Source organism: Synchiropus splendidus, chromosome 2 (genome assembly GCF_027744825.2).
Source record: "Synchiropus splendidus isolate RoL2022-P1 chromosome 2, RoL_Sspl_1.0, whole genome shotgun sequence".
Taxonomy (NCBI): domain Eukaryota; kingdom Metazoa; phylum Chordata; class Actinopteri; order Syngnathiformes; family Callionymidae; genus Synchiropus; species Synchiropus splendidus.
The window spans coordinates 38,862,311-38,883,696 of NC_071335.1; the positions used below are offsets into that span (position 1 = coordinate 38,862,311).

General features: G+C 45.2%; 2 protein-coding genes across 3 annotated transcripts; both read left to right on the forward strand.

Moving 5' to 3' along the window:
• The first annotated feature begins 278 nt into the window (after window positions 1-278).
• Window positions 279-4,499, forward strand: LOC128754371 (ras-related protein Rab-33B-like). Its single transcript, XM_053856942.1, has 3 exons — window positions 279-732; window positions 3,449-3,627; window positions 4,133-4,499. The coding sequence occupies exons 1-3, from the start codon at window positions 514-516 to the stop codon at window positions 4,446-4,448; spliced, it is 714 nt and encodes a 237-aa protein (XP_053712917.1). The 5' UTR covers window positions 279-513; the 3' UTR covers window positions 4,449-4,499.
• Window positions 4,500-5,982: 1,483 nt separating this feature from the next.
• LOC128754977 (uncharacterized) lies at window positions 5,983-20,496 on the forward strand. 2 transcript variants are annotated; one of them, XM_053858029.1, is made up of 7 exons: window positions 5,983-6,214; window positions 8,205-8,302; window positions 8,680-8,749; window positions 15,051-15,341; window positions 17,043-17,374; window positions 17,465-18,161; window positions 19,864-20,496. In XM_053858029.1, exons 1-6 carry the CDS (start codon window positions 6,142-6,144, stop codon window positions 18,155-18,157), a joined length of 1,557 nt encoding a protein of 518 aa, XP_053714004.1. In that variant the 5' UTR covers window positions 5,983-6,141; the 3' UTR covers window positions 18,158-18,161; window positions 19,864-20,496. The 2 variants fall into 2 exon arrangements, with proteins under 2 accessions (XP_053714004.1, XP_053714003.1); XM_053858028.1 differs by having other exon boundaries at window positions 5,984-6,214; window positions 8,202-8,302; window positions 19,864-20,495.
• Window positions 20,497-21,386: the final 890 nt, after the last annotated feature.

The window sequence follows — 21,386 nt, forward strand, 5'->3', positions numbered from 1 at the left end:
AGTTTAATAAGTTGAGGATTGAACTCCTGAGACACCTGTCTGGTCCTTTCTGATTCATCTGCAGCCAAGTTGTGTGTGATGATCAGGTGGAACTAAAACCTGCACCACCCCGGCCCACCCCTGGATTCAAACCTACTCTGACTTTATACGTGCTGCACGGGATCTCTCAGCAGGGGGCAGCAGCGGGCAGCGGTCGCGCACGAACCCCCCGCCCAACAAGTTCTACAAACGCCTTAAAACAGATTTCTAGTTTAAGCTCTTGACTTACCTGACAAAATCATTCTTCAAACGGACAAATTAGCGAGCGAAGACTCCCTGATGTCTTCAAAACAATTCATTCTGAAACGACCTTCACACTGGAGGAGCTCGGTAGATGACGCCCGGCATGGAGTCCTGTGATCAGCTCCCCTCCCTAACACCTGCTCGCTGTCTGACGACCCAAGTGTCTCCTCCTCTCACTGGCGTTCGCCGCACGCCTCCACTGCTCCTGCGGCAAGTCACCGCGGCATCTCGATGGAGTCCTCCTGTGAGTTGTCCGCCTCTCTGTCCAGCGTCTCCTCGTTGCTCACTCGCTGCAGGACCTTTAAGGTGTTGGTAATCGGAGACTCGGCCGTGGGGAAGACGTGCCTGACACACCGACTCTGTGGCGGGGAGTTCCCCTGCAGGGTCGAGGCCACCATCGGCGTGGACTTCCGAGAGAGGCTTCTGGAGATCGATGGAGGGAAAATCAAGGTAGACCCAACTTTCCTGTCAGTGACTTGAAAGAGTCAACTTAAGATAATCTAGTCGCCTATATTTAATTGGTCGCCTCAGTCGAGTTCGCTTCGTGTAAATCAAGTCTGGAAGTTGAGCTCTCTCTGGACATGGAAGTTATGTAGGGCGCGTTTGTCCAGGAGTTCGTGCTTTACCTTGGTTCGACAGTTCGACACCGGTTGAGTACTGGAACTGTGAAGTTGTCTGCTGAGCTCACATGAAAGGTATAAGACATACGTGACCTGTGTAAGAACTTCACGTGTCCATTGGAGGGAGTGAAGTGGAGGGACCCAGCTAGTGTCCTTATCAGAACCCGTTTGAACTTACTCCAAAAACCGTGGAAGAGAAAGGCCCAAGTGCCCAGGGTAGTCTGATGGGGACTGAGCATTCTTTCTGTGTCCCCTCTTATTGCCCCGCCGGCTGATGTGCTGTGTTCTTTCTGACCATATTTCCCTTGTGAATAAACGTCGACTGTATTTGGCACCAGTGTTACAGCCTGATGACCTTTGTTTCATTATTGCTGACCATTTGTTCAGAGAGCTCTACATACATATATACATAACTACAAATAAGTCGCTTATGTATTCATTAAAAACAGGGTTGTTTAGCTGTGAGGGGGCTGTCACACCTCTGATTCTGTCTCAAGACAAAGTCCATTTGGCTCAAAACATGTCAGACTTTGGCCGCCGACTTGAGCCTTCGTGGAGAGTTGTACAGGGCCAGGATGCTCTCAGCAGAGAGGTGTGCACTAGAAGCCGGAAACGACGTAAGCAGCGTGGCTCCACATTCAAAAACAACTTGAGGTTTTCACCCGATACCGCAGGAGTTTGATGACAGAGAACGGGAGCCATTGAACAGCAGAGCAGTCCTGGCCTTGCTGTGTGTGCAAGTGAATTTCGGTTAACCTTTTCGGTGAGGTCAAGCCTGGCCAGAGGCAGAGGAGGATGCGCTCCTCAGAAAGAGAACTGAACACATGACTCCAAATCTCAGCAGGGAATAAGTAGCGTGAGGGTGAAGAAGAAAACGGCAAGCAGTCCTTCATCTGTCGTGTGTCTGTTTTCTGAAGATTGTGTTCATATGTGCAAGTTATTTTGAATTTCTGAAACACTTTTCCATCACATTACCAATAAAATTGGTGTCCTCATCAATATTTTAATCGAGGACCTTCATGTCATGTTTTCCTCATTCATTACTCACACTGCCTTGTATAAGTTTGATCAGACACCACAGGGTGACGTGAGGGACAGCTCTGCCAAGGCGTACCGCCAACAGTGGCAACCTTCGATGCTAACCTTTGACAGTATGCCATCCAATCTTTTCCTTGTATCTCTGACCTCACTGTCATTAAGGGAAAGATCACTGGGATCTCGTTTAATATATGTGAACCCGATAAGTAATTCAGTGAGACAAAAGTGTCCCCACCAAAAGGGAGGCAGGCTTCACTTGGACAGATGTGTGTCCATGTTCTCAGTGGAGGAGGTCATTGTAGAGAGACATTCAGAATCAGAATGACTTGTCATTGTCTAATTCTGATGCTGTCTGTCTGTCTGACTCAGCCTGACACGGGAGATCACACATTTGTTTTTCCCTCTGACTGAGGGCTGCGTGTTGACTCAATCTTGCATTGAAAGAGGAAACCACTTTGCTGAGCTAAGGTGTTCTGTGAGTCTCCATCTAGTCTGTATGAGCTCTGTGCTTTTATAGAGTGCCCTTTAGGTGACCATCACTGCAGATCTGGTCCAGCATCCCGCTGTGGCTTCGAGAAAAATGATCATGAGCCATTCACTTCATCCGTCCACTTTCCAGTGCTGAGCTGAGGCTGTATCATGGGGTCAGGAGCTCGCTCGCACAGAGCCCCTCGGTGCTCCTCAGTCTCGTCTCGGGGATGCGAGCGGGGGTCTGCCCAGGGACCTCCTCCCTGGTGCTACTGCCTGGAATAACTACCTCATCAGATGAGTCGAAGGAAGCCAACATCATCTGCAAGAAAATGGAAAACGCGGTTCCCAATATCCTCCCTGGGAAATGTGTACATGCATAATTAGGGGAGCAGGGGTACAGTGACAAAGATCAACTCTCACAGGTAGTTCATCCGAGTGCCAATATGGACTAGGCCCTCGCAGTTGTCTCACTCACAGGTGGTAATAGTGAAGAGGCACTCGATGTCCCGGTGATGTTGCACGAGACCATCAGCCCTGTTAGCCCTGCAACAGAGCCATGATACCCCAAGCGGACCCCATCCACCACAGGGATACAAGTCACTCCTGGTGGTTTAGAGTGGGTCCAGCAATGTTCTTGCTCTGGATCCCTTTCCTGAGCCATCGAATGCTGCGCTGACTGAAGGCGTCTCTCATCCTCTTTGCATCATGACTCCTGTCCGCTGACTCGGAGTCCCACAAGTCCCTAGTGCTTTGTAATCCTTCTACTTCAGCTGGATCATCACCTCAGGGTTCTGCCACTGAGTTCGAACACTGCTGTTGTGACAGGCACTAACCCAGGCTGGCCTGTCACCAGCGGACGCCCATTCCAGCTCTATGTCCTCAGACTGAAAGCCAGATCCCACTTTGAGGTGCTATTGCCAAATGCTCACAGGATGTTAGCACGTTTCAAACATGAGTATCTGTCAAGTTACCATGTGTCACAGTTGTGTTTGATGAAAGTCATTTTCCTTAAATTCTCCCTCTTCCCTCCCTCTTAGCTGCAGCTGTGGGACACAGCCGGACAGGAGCGATTCCGTAAATCCATGGTGCAGCACTACTACAGGAATGTCCACGCTGTTCTGTTTGTCTATGATGTCACTTGTCTGGCCAGCTTTAACAGCCTTGCAGCCTGGATAGAAGAATGCAGGCAGAATTCACTAGGTCAGGAGATTCCCAGGTGAGGACACACAGCCTTATACCAGCTCTTACCTGAGGTTTGACTTAGGGATGCACCAATCCTTGTATCTGGTATCGACCCGATGCGGCGCCCGAATGATAGCATGGCAGCAGCTCAGTCGGCAACTGCAATGCCAACATGGAACACATGCAAAATGCTGGATAACATTCCATATGAAGTCATTTTTGCCTTTTATCAAGGAGAAGGTACACTTCAACGCTAGTATAAGATCAGTATCAGATATGGAATGACCAGCTCTCAGTATTGGGACCATGAAGGTGAGATCGGTGCATCCCTAGTTTGAGCTCTTGGATAGAGCGACAGTAACAGCCATTAGACCAAAGTGGATGCTGTATGATGTTTCATAAAATGTGGTCAGAATAGAAATGTTCTGGTCATTGACTTGATGCCCGCAGTGACTGACAGGACAGGCTCTGTAAAAACGTCTTTAAAAAATATATATATATAGTGTGTCACCAACATTGTCAGCGGTTCTGTTCCTCAGGTTTTTGGTGGGGAACAAGAGCGATCTGCGTAACCACAGCAACCCCATGGGCCAGGTGAGCCAGGAGCGGGCCATGAGTTTCGCCAAGGTACATAACATGATGTTTTTCGAGACCTCTGCCAAACAAGCAGTGGGACAGTTTCCTCATGTGCACCGGGAGGCATACCATCAGCACAGCGTGGAGGATGTGGTCATGGCCGTGGGTGCTAAATTGAAGGGCCAGAAGACGGTCTCTGCAATGCAGTCTCCACAGCACAACAGCTCTTTTAAAATCATGGACAAGAAAAGTGTGGAGAACACGTGGTCGTGCTGCTGAGAGTCAGTTCTCTTTTGTGAAGGACCGGAATGTGTCCGTCACGCTCGACATCAGGACGACATCAAGACTGTGATATTCATCCATGTCATTCTTTGTATGATTTTTTTTTTAATGACATAATTGAAGGCCACTTAATAAAACAATCTGTTCACTTTTAACTGTCTTGTCCAAGAAGCTTCTGCTGTTGGTGAGTGAGGAGCATACATGACATTTAAAAGACCACAGCAGTCACATGTGCTCCAGTGTCCACACAGTGGACCACGTGCTGTGATTGGGTGACAAATCCATGATTCACACAGTCATATGACAGGGGAAGGTGTGTGTGTGTGTGTGTGTGTGTGTGTGTGTGTGTGTGTGTGTGTGTGTGTGTGTGTGTGTGTGTGTGTGTGTGTGTGTGTGTGTGTGTGTGTGTGTGTGTGTGTGTGTGTGTGTGTGTGTGTGTGTGTGTGTGTGTGTGTGTGTGTGTCACCTAGATTCAACATTTCTCACTTATGTGCAAGACCCTTGGTTCACTGGAAAACAGCCCTTCTGAGCAAAGTAAACAGTTGATTCACGATTTTAGCATTTCTGTGTCAGTTTTTGTGTCAAGCCGGAGCTCACTTTGGAGTTGTCTGCCAGGCTACAGCATACACATACGGAGAGGAACAACTCCTCTTTCACTTGTCTTCTGTGGGACCTTTGAGATGATCGCGATAGTCGGAACAGGTACTAAGGTGACTCCGTGGTCGTGAAGACAGGACGCACAGGGGTCATGGGGTCACACTTCCTCTGGTTCATTGTCCACAACATGTTTCATTGCCTAGCTGGCATGCAATGTGAATACTTCATTCCAAAACACAGTGTCTAAGATTAACAAGTCAATACAGACGTATAACGAGCTGGGCTGAACTTATTTGTCGCTGCGTTTGTTGCTTCACTATAATTCAGTTAATTTTATATGGGAACACCGGCAGAGAGTCTCTTGCAGCACTCCACAATACCACCATGTCGCCCTCTAGTGGCTGTTCCAAACACCGCCACCCCGTCAGTCCTGGCTGCTACAACGTCATAATGGGATGACAATAGTCATGTGACGAACACGTTTCCCACAATACTACAATAGCCATGATGGCTTTGGTGAGTTGATGGTAACGGTCATTTTGGGGTAAAGGAATGTTCATCCTATTTTATATCACTGTGTGATTTAAAAAAGATGTGTTATTTTCCCTCACGATTGAGAAAAGCTGCACCTTAGTTCAGGTTATGAGCTCAGTGTTGAACGTGGAATTCAGGTTTGCATGGTGCTGGTTACCGTGAACGTGTATTTAGCTCCGTTCCTGTTTCGCGACATCACACAGTTGAATTGCTTTAGAAACTATTCAAGTGTCTAATGGTGCCCCAGTTGAGTCTCTCGGCCAGGACCGAATGAGTCCTCCACTCCCAACCCAACGCTGTGATGTAGCGGCTTAGATTCCCACCGGGGAGTGTTCAAGCTCGGGCGGCAGCTCTGAGCGGACAATCTTCGTCATCTTCAACGAAGAATCAACTGTTGGATCCGCAGCATCCAAGCGCCTCCCATGTGAGCTGCCTCCCGAAAGTGAAGGGGGGCGCTGTGACAAGGTTTGTCTGGGCCAGCCCACAGCCGCCTCTGATCCCAGAGCGGAGTGGCGACTGCTGGTCAGAACAACTCACCTGCAGCTACAAACGGGCCAAGATGTTCTGCAGAAGGGTGTGGCAGCGAGTCGGACCGCTGGCCCGGAACCTCCTCGAACCAAAGTTCAGGACTCGTAAGTGCACCTCGGTCCTATTTATTTGTGTCATTAACCTGGTTTGGTATTTCATGTTTCGAATGTCTCGCGTGACATAAGTTTGTCAAGGCCGTGGCCTTACACTCAGTGATCTGATCCGATCGTCTTCGTGAACCATGCGTAAAATCAAGTTCAGTTATGATCTGGGCGCACAAGGAGACGAACTTCTCGATGAGTTCCCACCTGGACAGTAGGCTTGATCTACCTGAGTCCACCTGCTAATGATGACGTCCGATCCCGCTGAAGTGCCCCTTCTCTGCTGTGGTCATTGATAACCAGAATGTCGAAAGAAAGGAAGCCCTTTTGTGGAGCTTTGTTTTAGTGTGGAGCTTACCGTTCCAATGAAGGTTACATGCCCACTTGCATAGCTGCCAGCCGTTCAGATTAATGAGTCTACCTGCAATCCTCTCACCCGATCTGCTTCCTGCTAATCTCTGAGGCCCATAGTGAAATGGGGTTTTCACTTCTTGCACCATCTATCTGTCATGGTCAGGTGGCAGGCTGCAGCTCACTGAGCAGCATGGAAAAGAAGGTGTGCAAGTTAGATCAAGATGCATCCCACTCCGGTCGTGTGTCCTGGAGGGGAAGCCTGCATTATAGCTGGGAAAAATGATGCCAGTTGGAGAAGCAAAAAGTCAGCCGCTTCAGGGTAGTAGAGGAACTGAGTTACACAGACTGAATTCAGATTGTGGTGTACTGCTTTAATTTCCTGTTTGAATTCCACACTTAGAAACAAGCCTGCAGGCAGCAAGCACAGGTTTCAGACAGTCTCCTGAGAACAAGAGCTTTGTGTGTCGAAGGTTCACCTGTAGTAGAGGAGATTCCTCCCTTTGTTTGACCTCCTCAGAACACGCAACCGCACCTTGTCCTTGTCCCGTCATCTTTGAGGCCACCCATGTGCTTTTCCCAGGCCTGTGCATGTCCTGAGGGATTAACCGATTAGCAGTATAAATAACCCGATCACTGCTGTGTCATGACTGTCAGCAGATGGAGGTAACGGTGGGCTTTTGACTTTTTATTGGCTTTCCCAGTGAGGTTGTGATTTGGCAAAGACTTTCTGAGTGGAGACCTTTTCAGGGATTCATCAGTCTCTGTGGAGAGACTCTCGCTCTTTGTTGTTGTTGTTGTGCAAGTGAATGTGCTTTATGCAGCTTCTCATTTATTCAACACATGACAAGACAGACTTCTCTCTGACACTGTAACAGATGAAACTTTCCCTGTTTTCTGGTCAGTTATGATGACTAAAATGATTGGTATCAAGATGACACATCAACATGGTGAGGAAGGATCAGGTTAGATGAGTCATATGTATGTAAACCTCTGAATTGTTTACTCATGAATGCAATGTAATGTGCAAAATAAAATGTGACAATACGGTTTGGTTTAGACACTCTCATTGGTGTCTTGTTGTGTGTGGAAAATGAAAGCTGACAAATAATGCCAGAAGATAAAGAACTGAGCTAAGCTTTTGAGTTTTACGCTGCACCGGCGGTATTCCCACTCCCATCAATATCAAACAGTAAATTCTGTCCTGCACCTTGCATTTCAATGTTTCTATGAGGGGTTGTGTGGAGCAGATTAAAGTGAGTCGCTGTTTGAGCCGCCTCGTGCTCCTCACCCACAATCCTCTGAACCAGCAGGAGCCGCTCACCTGTCCAGCACAACAACAGCACCGTCTCTTTGTTCACCCCTGAGACAATCTGATAACATAATGGGATTGAGCAGGATCCCTGCTTTTCTGAGGCAAGCTCAGATATTGAAAGAGGAAGTGTTTGTGTGGCCTTCTGCCCTTTGATTTAGGGACGAGTTGTGTTTAGTTTGGCTGCAGTTAAATCTTTCCATCACTGTTTCCAATGAACGCGGCCCTATTGTGTAACTGGATTAACGACGAGTGGTGACGTACGGATATTGTGGTGGGTCAGTGCAAAGCTGTGTCTGTGTCATGGAGATGTCTCTTGCCTTTCAGCAGCACCGGTGAGGTGCATGGCCTTCAGTGTACCAGGTGGTTCTACCAACATGACCTACTTTGTTCTGTGTGGTGGAGGACTGACTGCTGCTGTGGTTTACGTGAGTGTCACCACCGTTCCCATGACCTTCATACTGCTTCAGAAAATCTTCACGATTGGTGCTGACTCACTGTGTGATGTGTGCACATCCACCTTGCTGAGCTCCTGCAACTTCAATATTGCTGCAACACACATGCTTTGAGCAAATGCTATTCTTAAAGAGTTCTTTTGGTAGAGAAATCCTGTGGAGAGAAAAGGTAAAGTCAGATTGATTTCGTTGCATGGCCACGTTGCTGACGTGTGCCTATGTCCTCATCCTGCTAGCTACATGGTGTAACACTCATAACGTGGCATTGTCTAAGGCAAAGTTTGAAAGAATGCTCACAGTGTTATCTGTGCTGGAATTTGTAATGTTGACCTCTTCTCTACTTCTTTTAGGCCTACAAGACTGTCAACAATGATAGTGAGCGCTATGAAGAGAGACTCGCGAAAATGGGTTCTGCAACCGGCAAGTCACGCACACACACACACACACACAAACACATGCACAGACTCGCACCCTGTGGGGACATAGTGAGGCTTCTCATTGACATGATGCTTTCCCCAGCCTCTAACCCTCAGCCTAACCATCCAAAAATGGCTAACCATAACCAGGACTCTGACCAAACTGACGCCTCATTATAATGAACACATTTTCTAACTAGGGATACTCCGATCAGGAAGAGTGCTGATCGAAATGATGAGACCTTCTGTGTACATGATGTGAAAACATGAACCATTAAATCATTTTAATTCTGACATATTTTTATATACCTCTTCAAGGAGGCAAAAACATTGCAGCGTGCAGCAACTCTTATGTCAAAAGGACATATGAAAAAGATTTCAAATCATTTTTCAATTAATGTATTTAATTCAATCTCTTGAGACTCTTCTATGTCCGTGAAACATTTACATACTGGCCGCTTGCAGTGGGACTCTGAGACAAAGAGCACTGCATTTATCAAAGCTTCCACTCCGAACGCTTTCAAAACTTTCAGATTCAGGTGGCGGTCGTGGCCGGTCGTTTCTTGTCTTAATGGGAATTAGTCTCCGCATAAATGACACCTGAGAAAGGCTGCTCAATCTTGCTTGGTGAAATTAATAATTATTTCTTATCATTCCAAATGTCAGCTCGGACCGGGTGCTGAGGAACCAGTGCTCTTACTTTCATTAGCCCCTAAAATTCTCTTTGCTCCATCAAGTGCTGACGCTTTAAATGGCGTATTTAATTCTGACGCGCTTCCCTGGACAGCATTGTCTCGTGCATGTGCTGCCGGATGCAAGCGTCCCTAGTTTTAACCCCATTCTTGTCGAGACGTGGTACTCACAAGTAAGGCAAAACATGCCTACACACACACACACACACACACACACACACATCCAGGCATCCAGCTCATGCTACTCCGGTCTGTGATACCTCCCATTCTGAAACACTCAAAACACAAAACAACAGAACATTTCTATATGCAGTTTGACAACAAGCCCCAGAGGCCTTAACAAATGCATTGAGAAGGCTATATTTGGTGCCCGTGTCACACTTTGTTAGAGGTATGGCGTCTTATTATCAGCAGCCTCCTGATCTGAAAGACTGAAGCAGCAGGTGAAATTTCACCTCTGTGACTGGTCTCAGATTTGTGAAGAACCTAACCACTCCTGAGCAGCTTGGAATCCTGAGGTGTGGACATCAGAAACTCCCCCCCAAAAAAACAGCTCAGCTGTTAGCCTCCTTTATTGCTCCCTCCAAATGCCGGTGCTCTGTACACGTCCACTCTCCACATTCTAACTTGATATTAAGCGCAAATTATTATCAAAATATGATTTTTATTATGGTTGCGCATTCATACGGTCTGGTGGTGTTAAGAGGCTTTTTAAAACCCTCTGAATCCTCCAGCAAATGTCAAGCATGCTCCGATGATTACTCTGAATGCCTCTATCAAGCCTGTCTGCTCAGATCCCCATCCACTCTGAGTTTGTCTTTTCAGCTGGTATGAGCTGGTCCTGGACTCAGAGCAGCGGCTCTGTAATGAGGATGAGCCCTGGTGCACAAAAATGTTCTTTGTCTGATGAGGTCATGTGGCTCTGAGCACTGCCTTTATGCAAGCAAGTGAAATGCTCAGGAAACACGTTCGCAGGAACATCCTCATGCAAGTGATGCAGCTGATTCTGCAATAACGTCACCTTCTGATGTGGATGATGGAATGGACCATGTTTCTGTGTAATTAGTTACAGCACCACTGGATTTAAATTGTATCATATTAAAATTGACTTGACTTCTGTTTTGGCAAATACCAAAAAAGACAACTCTTTTCTTATCCTCGATGTTTTAGGATTGTTTTCAAAATGCCTGTTTTTGAAGCATCTGTGATGAAAACGATATTTTCTAAAATAATTTCAGCTGTTTGACATTGAACAAACGAAGCCAATTAGAAAAAATAAATATATATATATATATATATATATATATATATATATAGAGAGAGAGAGAGAGAGAGTCAACAACAAAGAACATGTGAAATATAGAAAATATTCGAAGACAATATGATAAGAACAATCTCCATGATCGAGACCGAACTGCTTGCTTCATGGCTACTGTTTCAAACAGACTGCTCAGCTCAGTCCTGCGACGAGAGAATGAACACGCTATATGACCTCTGGTGATCAGAAAGCAGAAGTGTATCCAAATAGCTGGGGATAATGTATTTTCGGGAAACGGGGTGAACTCACCAGTGGTTATTAATTGTTTATTAATTGAAGCCCTACTTATGTATCACTTTCACCAAAATGAAAATAATGGTTTCTTGTTTTATTTGCGAGAGTGGTGCAGTGTGGCATAATGACTGGGTACTTTCTACCAGATGCTTAAGATTTATATCCGCAAAATACGATGTTTGTTATCGGGTCGTTTGCCAAGTTTATGTCTGTCCTTCTCCGTGGTCTGCGGAACAGTGCGTCGTGATTGGCTGACATGTATTGGTCATTGTTTTCATTTGATACTGCACCAAAACCAAGAATCAACGCATCATCAGACAATGATACGCCTCTGATTGGCTGACATATACGGGGTATTGTTTTTATTGATATCGCACTAAAGTCAGAATGGACTCCTTAACAGACAGTTATGCACATGTGAAGATAATTGTATGCATTTGCCAGGGAAAACAACACCCCATAGCAGATCTGGTGCCTACACCGCCACTCTGATGAAGATCTGTGGGCTGCGAGAAGCCCCTCCCTCCTACTTTCTGCTCACTTGGCAATCTGTCATGTGAAGTGCAGCTCATGCACGGGAATTGAAGCATTTTAATAGGCTTTTACGCCACAAATGAAATACGCCATTTAAAGCACCGGCACTAGACGGAGCATGGAGAGTTTTCGGGGCTCATGAAAGAGAGACCACTGCTTAGTGAGCCACCTGAATCTGAAACAAATGAAGCAAATGTCCAGACTGACTTCAAAGCTCTGTACAGTGACTTCACTTGGTGTGCTCTTCATGCAGAGCTAAAACATTTGACTCTAAACACTGAAAAATCAAGCACTTGTTTCAACTCTAAAGTGACCTGTATAGCAAAGGCAATTCTTCCTCTCCAGCGGCATCCGCTCCTCAGTTCATGGTGTGCGAGATGTTGTAAACTCAAGCACATGATTGGCTAATTCTGCCCTGACTTGACCTCCTTGTTAACTGCTTCTATAGTGTCAGTGCTCGCACACAGGGGATGACATGTCTGCATTAGAGCTTGCCACATTACTCATATTAAGAGGAGCTGCAGGTTGTTTGGGAACTCTTAAGACCTTTAAGACCTAAGCTGCTGATTGTTGACCCAACGTGACCATGAGACAGCAGCTTAGTTTTCAGCTTAAGCTGGAGTGAGAGCATCCATTGCCATGTTCACTTCAGGCCAGAGTTGTCTTCAAACATCAATATGTTATACACACTTTTTTTTCATAAGTTAGCACTACCGTACTTTCCGTACTATAAGCCGCGACTTTTTTCTCACGCTTTGAGCCCTGCAGCTTATTCGACGATGCGGCTTATGTATAGATTTTTACGGCGTGCTTCATACGTGTGCCAATACGTTTTTGCCTGGTCGCAGCCGACCAATGAAATTACCGAACAGGTCACAGTGGACCAATCAAACAAATCAAACTGACGCGCACTAAATTCTTCAGGTCAGTTATTTTGCACATACCCTAATCATGGAGAATCCACACAGACATGCATACGACGCAGCTTTTAAGTTAAAGCAATCGATATAGCTGTCGGAGAAGGAAATAGAGCTGCTTCACGTAAGCTTGGCATAAACGAATCGATGGTGAGACGTTGGAGATGACAGCGCGAAGAACTGACTCAATGCAAAAAGACAACAGCTCTCAGAGGTAATAAATGCAGATGGCCCGAACTTGAAAACATTCTTGAAGACTACTTTTACAGCGAGCAGACGGCCGAAGCGTTTCCACCGTGCAGATCAGAATGAAAGCCAAAACAATCGCCACTGAAAAGAAGATAGTTGGTTTTAAAGGTGGACCATCGTGGTGTTTCAGATTTATGAGGCGAAAAGGCTTGTATATGAGGGCACGGACGAGTTTGGACAAGTGTCAGCAAGTCCCCCCCAACTACGAGGAAAAACTTAGCAACTTCCACAAATTCATTCAAACAAAGATAGCGGAGAATTCCATTGCACCAGATCATAAATATGGACGGAGTACCTTTGACGTTCGACCTGCCTCTCACTCGGACTGTTAGCAAGAAAGGTGAATTGTCCGTCACACTGAAAACAACCGGCCATGAGAGAACGCACTTCACTTGTGTTCTGAGCTGCACGGCATCCAGACAAAAGCTTCCACCCATGGTGATTTTTAAGCAGATGATGATGCCAAAAGAAAAACTCCCAAAAGAAATCGCTGTGAAAGTCAACAAGAAAGAGTGGATTACAGAAAGTCTGATGACGGAATGGCTGACGGAGTGCTACGCCAAGCGGCCGGGAGGATTTTTTTACAGAAAAAAAGCACTGCTCGTTTTGGACAGCATGAGCGCCCATTTGACAGATTCTGTTCAGGCGGCCATCAAAAGGACAAACTCAATTCCTGCTGTGATTCCTGGGGGCACAACGAAGTTTTTGCAGCCGCTGGACATTAGTGTGAATCGTGCATTTAAAGCGGCACTCCGAGTTGAGTGGGAGACGTGGGTGACGAGTGGCGAGAAATCATTCCCTAAAACTGGCCGCATGCGAAGAGCCACTTTTGCCCAAGTCTGCCAGTGGATCCTGACAGCATCAAAAAATCCAGGATTACCAATGGGTTTCGAAAGGCTGGACTGCTGCTTGGTGAAGAGGACAACACGAGCTCAAGTGCAAATTTGCCTCAAGAAGAAAGCGGTGTTGAGAGCGACAGCGAAAGAAAGACTGACAACGAAATTCTGAGACTGTTCAATTCCGACACAGAAAAAGACAACTTCAGCGGATTTAGTGCACAGGAGGAAGATGAAGATGATGATCACTGGCTTTTAATAAGCCACTGACGGCACTGTGAATGCCACGTTACTGCACTATTACTGTTGCGTTACTGCACTGTTTGAAAAGAAAACATTTATTTAATAAAAAGTTTTGAAAAAATCTGTGTAAATGTCTCTTGTTGCAACATGGACACCTGCGGCTTATAGTCGGGTGCGGCTGATATAAGTACAAAACTTTTTTTCTTCTTAAATTTAGTGGGTGCGGCTTATAGTCAGGTGCTATAGTAATAGTATAATAGTAATAATTACGGTATTTGTTTTTGCGAAGAGAACCGGGGGCACTAGAAAATCAAGAAGCAATATGACCATTAGCAGACCTAGCATCAACGCTAATGGCAAAAATGGACAGTTCTACTGGCTTTTGAGAAAATATTACACATTTGTGTAATATGATGCTGGACATTTGATACTGGCATCGTTTTAAGTTTAGTTGGCACTGAACGTCAGGACTGTGTGCTGAAGCTTGCCTTCTGCTGCTATATTTACTGACTAAAAGGCAGTTCAAAATGGATTCTCAGATTCTGCCAGACTTATAAGTTCAGATCCTGGACAAGTCTTACAAAGAGCTCCGTGACAGAGTAGGTGCTGCTTTCTGCTGCATAGGAATTCTGTGGAGCCTGGCTGAAGACTGAAGAACTAAGCAATACCTTACTAACACCTCTGGTACTGGGGGTTGGGTCTTCAGAAAAGGCAGATGCTTCTCTCAGCGTGTGAATTGAGTGGTCTTGGTACGCAAATGTTTGACAGTTAATTAGTGCCTGCAGTGGCATGCTTGAAAATTAAACTAATATGGTATGCAGTAAAACATAAAGGTGAATATCTCAAGAATGGTACATTCTCATAAGTCATACTGCCATACTGAACCCAGTGTTGGTCTGTTCAGCTCAATCCAGGAATGTGCAAACCACAAACTTGACGTCAAGTAAAACCTTTCCGACTGTAGTTCTGTCTAGAGTTGTGTTGAACCGTAGTGTGACGGTCTCGATAATTGTGTGCTATTCCAACTTTAAACAGGCTCGTTGGCACAATGGTGGCTGTTGAAGATGCCATTGTTGTGGGTTTCTAAAAGTGTGAAGAAACAGGGATAACCTTGGTGCTTTTGCTTGTCCTGACCATCCCTTGCATATTTTTGTACACATTTTTGTAGCATGCACTTTGTTCTGCCTGGGTCTACGAAGAACGTACTTACAGCAATGTTGATGTTTTCCCTAGATTGCTTCCTCACATTAACCAAAATATGTATTTACCTTTTCATCGACAGGTTCTTTAACAGATGCCCAAATTCATTCAGCAGAAGCTGCATCAGTGGAGTCGGCCACAACCACAGAGGGCACTGCGGAGTCTGCTCCTGAAGAACCAGTCGCAGAGACCTCTGCAGAAACAAAGGTCGAGGGTTCTGATGAGGCTGCTGTTGAAGTGACTGAGGTTGCGGCCTCTGAAGAGGTGGCTCCACCAGAGAGCAGCGAGGAAACGCTGTCAGTAGTGGAAGTCATAGCCACTGAGGTGTCGCCTGCAACACTGGATGAAGTGCCCCATGCTGAGACAGAGACTGGTACTGTAGCTCCCACAGCAGAAATGGCTGTTTAAATATCTTACTGCCCCATTTTAGCTTCTGCTCCCCAGTTTTCCCTCGACCTATAGAGCAAGAGTGATGGTCCTGGAATTAAAAAAGTACGTGCAACACAAATGTAGCTGGGATCCATCAGTCTTGTTCTCCTTGACCACCCATCTAGATCCATCCAGACCACCATACTTGTTTTAGCTGCTGTTTCTCCCCTCCAAGGAAAATAATGTGTGCAGATAATTCAGATGTCGATGTTGTCTGGGGCAACATTATGGTTTGTCACATCTATTAAAAAGAATGGTGGCAGTAACTGCTGTGCATTAGATCTTTCTATCATTGCCCTGATGAACAATGTTCACTGATGGTGATATTAATATCATTAATATCATATGGTATTAATATTAAAGGACTGTAGGGTGATGATGATGTATAAAAGTAGTTTTTGGTTTTTAGCCAGGAACAGAAGCAAGGAAGACGAGAAAACGCGGCTTGGTCCAAATTCTTTTTCCTCACATATCGATTGTCTGGAAAATGTAGATGCTGTACAACCTATATGATTGTGGATGAGACTCAAGCCGCAAAGTTACCATCAGAATCATCACCATGTGCAGCGATCAAAAAGCAAACCGTGTTTCAACCTGTTCCTCGACCCCCTGTGATGTACCATCGTCCTCTTCATTGACTTCTGATCATTTGAATGTCACTGGCTGCACTTCAGAGGTTCTAAATAAAAATCTCTCTGTGGGGTCCATATTGAGTTTGGTTCTTGTTACATGTTTGACAGGGACTTTTAGTCATAAACATGCCAGACTATAGAACAGACCTAAAAGCAAGAAACACTCAAACCACCAATCATTCCAGTTGTATTGACTTGCGAGTGAATTGTTAAGTACAAAACGAAATACATTTTTTCTATGTTGCCACAGGTGCTTATTCTGGATGGCTCCAATAAGCCTGATATCATTCCAGTTTTCAGAGGAATCATGACTGTTATTTTATGTTGCTGCTGCACATGGGGTTAAATTACTAGCTGGTGAATAAGATTTTTAGTATAGTGTAACCTTCTTCAATCTCCTTGAAGTCTGAAGGATACCTATGTTATATTGGTCCACTCAGGACCTCAAATGTGATCACACAGTGCAACGGTTTCACAACGTTCATTTGAGCACTCTAAAAATCACATTTTCCAACTGCATCGGAGAATCCCAGCTCAGACCTCTTACCACGAGTACTATGGTGACAGCCACATGTATTTTCATTCTTCTGCCATCAGTAAGACCATAGAGTGGTTGGGGGGTGGACCAGGGTGGGGTATCTTTTGGGATAATCGGTTACGATTCACACTAACAAGTGAAACCAATAAGCAGAATTTAGTGATCATTGTCACTTTAAAGCATATAAAAAAACAAAGCGTTTTTTTCTTTGTGACCCATTGAGCAAATTGTGTTCATGCGATGAGACAGTTGGATAATAGGAGCCAATTCTATTGCCCAGCGCCACTGTGGAGTAAAGCTTGTAATATCTTCAAACACTGATATCTGGAGAGGAACCGCGTTGTAAAAGGTCATACACAGCTGGTAGTCTCCTTTAGAGTCCTCAACCCCCCTGTGGTAGACAGGTAAGCAGAGCTTCCAGAGTGCAGAGAGGTTTTAATCTTTGGTCTCATGGTGCATCTCATCCCTCCTGCAGAATCCTCTCCTGATCTTCTCACGGCCATGAAGCTATTGGCAGGCACCTCCGTCGAGATCACCACAGCGTCTGCTGGGACAAGCAGAATGGTGAATGCAGTGCAGCCTATCGAGGCGAATGAAAGCAGTTTGCATGCAAAACCAAGTTTGTTGGAAGGCGACGTTGTTGAGGCCACAATTGAGGTACTGGCTGAAGGTGCAGGTGAAGATGAGGATGAGGTGGTTTCCACGGAAGAGGAGGAGCTCAAGCCTGCAGGCATGACATTTGGAGATGCAGTAGCTCACCTGCACTCTGAGGGGGAATGTGCACATGCTGTGTCACTTCAGGAGAAGGTGAGAGCTGCATCACTTTTGTCCTCCCCTTCTGATGGAGTGTCACATGAAGTCGCTGCACTGGCTGAGGAGTTCATTTCTTCTTCTCAGGAGACCGTTGTAGCTGAAATACTGGCAGAAGAATTCATCACAGAAGCACCTACGGTGTACCAAGGGTCTGCAGTTGAGAAGGCCATGGAGGAGATCCAAGGCGAAGATCCAGCTTTGGCTGCAGTTCGAGTGTCTGAAACACCAGCACAGGAGGATTCAACTCAAACTACAGCATTAACTGCAGAGCAGGTTTGGGCTGAGGAGCCAGCGAATGTAACTACGACAGTAACAGCAACAACAATAGTGGCTGAGGGGCTGAGAGCAGATGAGTCACCAGCAGATGAGACGGTTACAGAAGGAGCGCCAGTTGCCGAAATACCAACAGAAGAAGCACCGGCAGAAGATCAAGCTGTGGCTTCAACTCAGCTGGTTTCCACTGATAACTCAGACATGGAGGGCTCTGTACATGAGCCAAAAGAGGAAGAATATCAAAGAGAGATACCAATATCTTCAGCTGAGAACCTTGAGGTCGAGGCCATAACTGAAGTGCTTTTGGATGATGTGGGTGAGTCGACAGAACTTGAGGCGTTACCAGAGACCGGAGACTCAGACCTGCAGGTAGCTCCACCTACAGACGCATCACCACCACAACATTCAGCTGCAATAGCGCCACCTGCTTTTGAAGAACGGGAGAAGAATGAAGACGCAGATAATGAAGTTGCTCTTGATGCAAAGGTGGCAGTGGTGGCATGACCAAGTAAGAACCACACATAATGTGGATTGATATTGAATGAAGTTATGAAGTTTAGAACCTCATTACACCTTCAACTCCTGAATGTTAATATTGAGTGAATGATGGCATTTAACAAAGGTGAAGTATATCCTCATCATGTGAATTACTACTCATTCAGGGGACTTCAATATTCTATTATAAATATCGCAACAACCGAACTCATGAACTCATACGTAATTTCACCCCACTGTTTGAAAACTTCCTTGCTGTACGCATTCTTTCCAAATCAAATACAACTACTGCGATGTCTAGTAACGCTATTGATCATGTGATTATAGTTTGAAGGTTAATTTTTTTCTACGATAGTTCATTTGCACGCTGGGGTAACTTCCACACACTTCCCTGCAAAGATGCAGTTGCGTAAAGAAATAGTCTTGCATTCATTGGGAGAGATGAATCATCAAGTTTGCACTATATGGACAATCCAGTCTTGCTGAATTGCATAACGCCTACATCCATTCACGCAGACAAAGAAGAGAAGAATTTGAAAAATCAAAAAGTTCAGCTGCTGATTCAGTATGTTGTTAAATAGTGCCGGCTTCCAAACATAAACAAAAATAAATATTAATGTGAATTTTACCAGAAATCGCGTGAATTGGGACAGGAAAGCAACATCAAATGCAGCGCACCACAGTTGCAGAAGGTGCTTCTTGTGGTCTGGTGTAGGAAAAGAGACTCTTCAGCCTCAGTGACTCAGGGTGCTGGAGGACTTGAGGGTCCACAATACAGACACACCTGCTGGAATGCTCAGGCATCGACCTGGGAGGTGCCGTGTCCGATGACCTGCGTTCATACACAAGCTCAAAGTTTTTGAAAGAGATTTTGTAACCTCTTAAGTTTCGATTGAAGAGTAAACTGCTCCATATTTTCTATTATTATGAGACCTGATCTAATATTTGAGCAGATGAGCGGATAATGATCTCAATGTCTCAGGCATGTTCTCTAGCTATATCCTGTATTACCTATATTTCTGGTTTGATTCATTCGAGTCACCTGTAACTTTGGAGATGAAAGAAAGACAAATAAATGTATACGTGGAAAATTTAAATGAGAGTGTACAAATTCTGCCACTAGTGACTGCACCTCACTTCACACACTTCAGGCTTTCAGAGAATTTTTTTATCAGATCAAGGATGAAGTGGTTTGAAGTTTAGCAGCTTAGTTTTCATCACTGCATTGCTTGTCTTGTGTACATCATCTTGCTGACGTTTCTGGTGTCCTCCAAATGTGAAATCGGTGTGGTCTGTCACATTCCTCATCCACGCATGCTTAAAAGAATGCTGGTGCCAAACTAACCAGTCTGACTTTGACAGGCCGGACTTGTACTCCGTTCATGGAGTGTTTAATGACAAAACATGAGCAGCACTGAGCCTTTTAAAAGTGAGCCTTATCAGTGCTACATGTCTCGGGATCGCTCATAATGTACATTGATCAAAGCTTCTTTTAGAGGGGTTGTTTGGTTGTTGCTGATTCAGACAGAACAAAAACGCAGTGAAATTTGAAAGAACCAAAGAAAACAATTTCTATTTAGTTATTAGACAACAAATCAATGCTTAAATTGAATTGTCCAAACATAGATCTTTGTATTAGTGACTGATGACCACACTTTACTTTAGCCTGTGTAGTATACAGTGTATAAACAATTGTATGTGCTTGTTTGTTGCAGTCACAGTGGGGATTTCAGTCCAGTCGCTGTGTGAAGGCAAGTACACAGCACAGAGATGTGAATTTGAAGACCAACCGCTGTCTACTCTTCTCTTGGAGCCAGTGGACATGAATTCCAAGACGACATTCACTATAGAATCTTCCCAGTTAATGACAGTGTTGGAACTGTTGACATCATGAACTGCCCAATAGTGTGTTCACTGTAAGATCAAACTTTTAATCTAGAGACTAGGGCAAACGTTTATGTTTACTTCTCGGTGAATGGATGAATGTAGTTGATGGATAAGGTGAGCCCATTTTAAGCTCAAATATTTTTCTGAAATTGTTGAGTTTAAAGCAAGGTGAATAAGTCTACAAAACAAAATCAATGTACTTTACTTTTCATTCTGTGTTCCAGGATTTGCTAGAGGTTTTAAGGTTGTGCTTTGATTCTATCTTTCATTTTGTTTGATGTCCATTGTCTCCACCTTAGATGGTGAGTTGTTTCTCTCTACAGACTGTAGCTGCAGTAGAATTTCAGCTCATCAAATAGAGATGCCTCATCAGTACAACTTCAATTAACATTATTTCTTTTCAACTAGCAGGAATCACAATGTGAAGTTAATAAAAACAGATCCTCAGATTTGTCACTTGTACAATGCCTGAAAGCAGTTAACATCAAGTTTGAGTACATGACTGGGCCCTGCACTTCTGCACAGCGTTGCTGCTCACGGTCAACTGTGGGTCAATGGCCCACAGCGTCCAAGTCAACTTCCTTAATGAGGATTAACCCAAGCTGGCCCCCGCTGTTTCTGTTCTCCACGGCCTCTGACACTACTGATGAAGGTCGTCCTTTCCTGGTGCAGATCATGCCTTCACTGGGCTGAGGGTTTATAATGAATCAGAGACCCACACTCAAATGTGTGAAGGAAAATTAGGGGGTTCCGAAATGCTGTGTGCCATGTGGATCTCATGCATTCTCTGCAAAAGATGCACAGGCTGCACATCCGCACAGTCAAGGAAGCAAAACATGGACCTTCTCTTAATGACTGAACCAATGTTTCTAAAAATGCATCCAGTATACTTAACCATTAACCATTGCTCAGTCCTCTTCAGGTTTGCGGGGAGTGCTGGAGCCTATTCCTGTGGGCGAGAGGCAACAATCCACCCTGGACAGATCACCAATCCATTCACACACACACCTTTAAGAGTGTCCAATGAACCTACAGAGCATGTCTTTGGGCTGTGGGAGGGAACCCGGAGAAAACCCACAAACACACGGGGAGAACATGCAAACTCCATGCAAACACCGGTCCGACCCAGGAATCAAACCCGCAAGCTCCTTGCTGCTTGCTTGTTGTATCTGAACCCTCTTTTCGACATATTGATGCAGACTGAAAGGATGATGGAACAACATTGTGGTCACAGTCAAACTGTGTCAATCAGCAAGATCGATCAGAAAGACAAGGCTTGAAAAACAACGTGTATATATACGTAACAAAGTCAACAATCACCGTCCAGCAGATCTTGGCCTAGAATAAAAAA

Coding starts and splice junctions, on each gene's coding strand:
- LOC128754371 (XM_053856942.1), top strand. CDS start 514: ATGGAGTCCTCCTGTGAGTTGTCCGCCTCTCTGTCCAGCGTCTCCTCG. Junction 733..3,448: donor TCGATGGAGGGAAAATCAAG/GTAGACCCAACT, acceptor CCTCCCTCTTAG/CTGCAGCTGTGGGACACAGC. Junction 3,628..4,132: donor CTAGGTCAGGAGATTCCCAG/GTGAGGACACAC, acceptor TCTGTTCCTCAG/GTTTTTGGTGGGGAACAAGA.
- LOC128754977 (XM_053858028.1), top strand. CDS start 6,142: ATGTTCTGCAGAAGGGTGTGGCAGCGAGTCGGACCGCTGGCCCGGAAC. Junction 6,215..8,201: donor CGAACCAAAGTTCAGGACTC/GTAAGTGCACCT, acceptor CTTGCCTTTCAG/CAGCACCGGTGAGGTGCATG. Junction 15,342..17,042: donor CCATGCTGAGACAGAGACTG/GTACTGTAGCTC, acceptor TCCCTCCTGCAG/AATCCTCTCCTGATCTTCTC.